The sequence below is a fragment of the Octopus bimaculoides genome, chromosome 3 (assembly GCF_001194135.2).
Source record: "Octopus bimaculoides isolate UCB-OBI-ISO-001 chromosome 3, ASM119413v2, whole genome shotgun sequence".
NCBI lineage: Eukaryota > Metazoa > Mollusca > Cephalopoda > Octopoda > Octopodidae > Octopus > Octopus bimaculoides.
In genome coordinates, this window is record NC_068983.1 from 1,161,529 (window position 1) to 1,162,978 (window position 1,450).

Here is a 1,450-nt window from a genome sequence, read left to right on the forward strand (position 1 = left end):
CTACAGATCCAATATGTTATTGCAACTGTAAAAATGTCTAAAACTTGCAAGACGTTTATCATTTAAATATATATGAGCATGTCTACAGGTGCAAGTATATACATGAGAAAGCATACATAAAACAAAACATACAAACCTGCACGTATGCATACTTACAAACAACCACACACACACACATAGATACATACATACAAACATACATACATACCTTGCTGTTGATGTTGAAATTCCAATGAAGGAGCACAGACTAGTTTAGAAATCGGTTCTTTCTCTATTGGAAAGAAAGTTTGAAATAAAACTGAATAATGACATATATACAAACATACATACAGGCAGATATACATACATACAGGCAGATATACATACATACATACATACATACATACATATATGCATGCATTTAAACATACATACATACATACATATTCCATCTTTGGAATATGTATGTATTCTCGGCCTGAAGATCTGAAACGTAAGTTCTTCTCTAGCTTGATGACGGAGGCTGGTTTCATCCAATGTAAAATGCATTCACACTCTAACATTCAGAAATGAACAAATAATCGATCACAACATTTTGCTTCTCTCTATTTTTTCACGTAAATTTCATTGATTCACTCAACAAAAAATAATTTGAATATTTTTGTTGTGTAACTCTGATAATTTATAAAGGAATATATATCAGGACTAGCACTTAAATCCTACCCAACAGGTCTGTCACTGGCACCATCCAAAGTTTGGTGCTTATTTCCCAGCACGAACCTCTTATGCTGCAATTCTGGCAGCAATGTTGTCAGATGCTTTGGTGAATGTGGTAATTTCGTGGGTAAGTTATATTCCTTCATTTTGCATTTCCTGCATAAAAACTAGTTTTACGACTCGATGATTTATACGTCCATACATACACACACACATACATACATACATACATACATACACACATACATACATATGTATATATACACAGAATAATGAAAACATAGCAATGGTGTTGCCATAGGGTGCAGACCAGCTGGGAAAAGTTTTATCGAAACCGATTCACAGCTATTGGCGTGATTCTGGGTGTATATATACATGAGCGGTTGTGTGGTAAGTAGCTTGCTTACCAACTACATAGTTCCTGGTTCAATCCCACTGCGTGGCACCTGGGGCAAGTGTCTTCTACTAAAGGCTCGGGCCGACCGATGCCTTGTGAGTGTATGCATACATATGTATATACATACATATATGCATACATACATATATCTATCCACACAAACACATACATACAATAGCGCGGGCGTGGCTGTGTGGTAAGAAGCTTGCTTACCAACCACATGTTTCCGGGTTGAGTCCCATTGCGTGACACCTTGAGCAAGTGTCTTCTACTATAACCTCGGATCGACCAAAGAATTTCGAGTGGATTTCGTAGACGGAAACTGCAAAAGCCCGTCGGATATATATATATATATAT

General features: G+C 36.7%; 1 protein-coding gene across 4 annotated transcripts in view; it reads left to right on the forward strand.

Annotated features, from left to right (window-relative positions):
• LOC106872850 (aromatic-L-amino-acid decarboxylase) overlaps window positions 1–1,450 on the forward strand; it is a 36,139-nt gene that overhangs the window by 6,590 nt on the left and 28,099 nt on the right. For 2 of the 4 annotated variants that reach the window (XM_052965966.1, XM_014919983.2), the window contains exon 3: window positions 710–823. The exons of the other annotated variants lie outside the window; for them this stretch is intronic. In XM_052965966.1, the coding sequence (XP_052821926.1) occupies window positions 710–823 (114 nt within the window). The remainder of the gene's footprint in view (window positions 1–709; window positions 824–1,450) is intronic. 4 annotated transcript variants of the gene reach the window in all.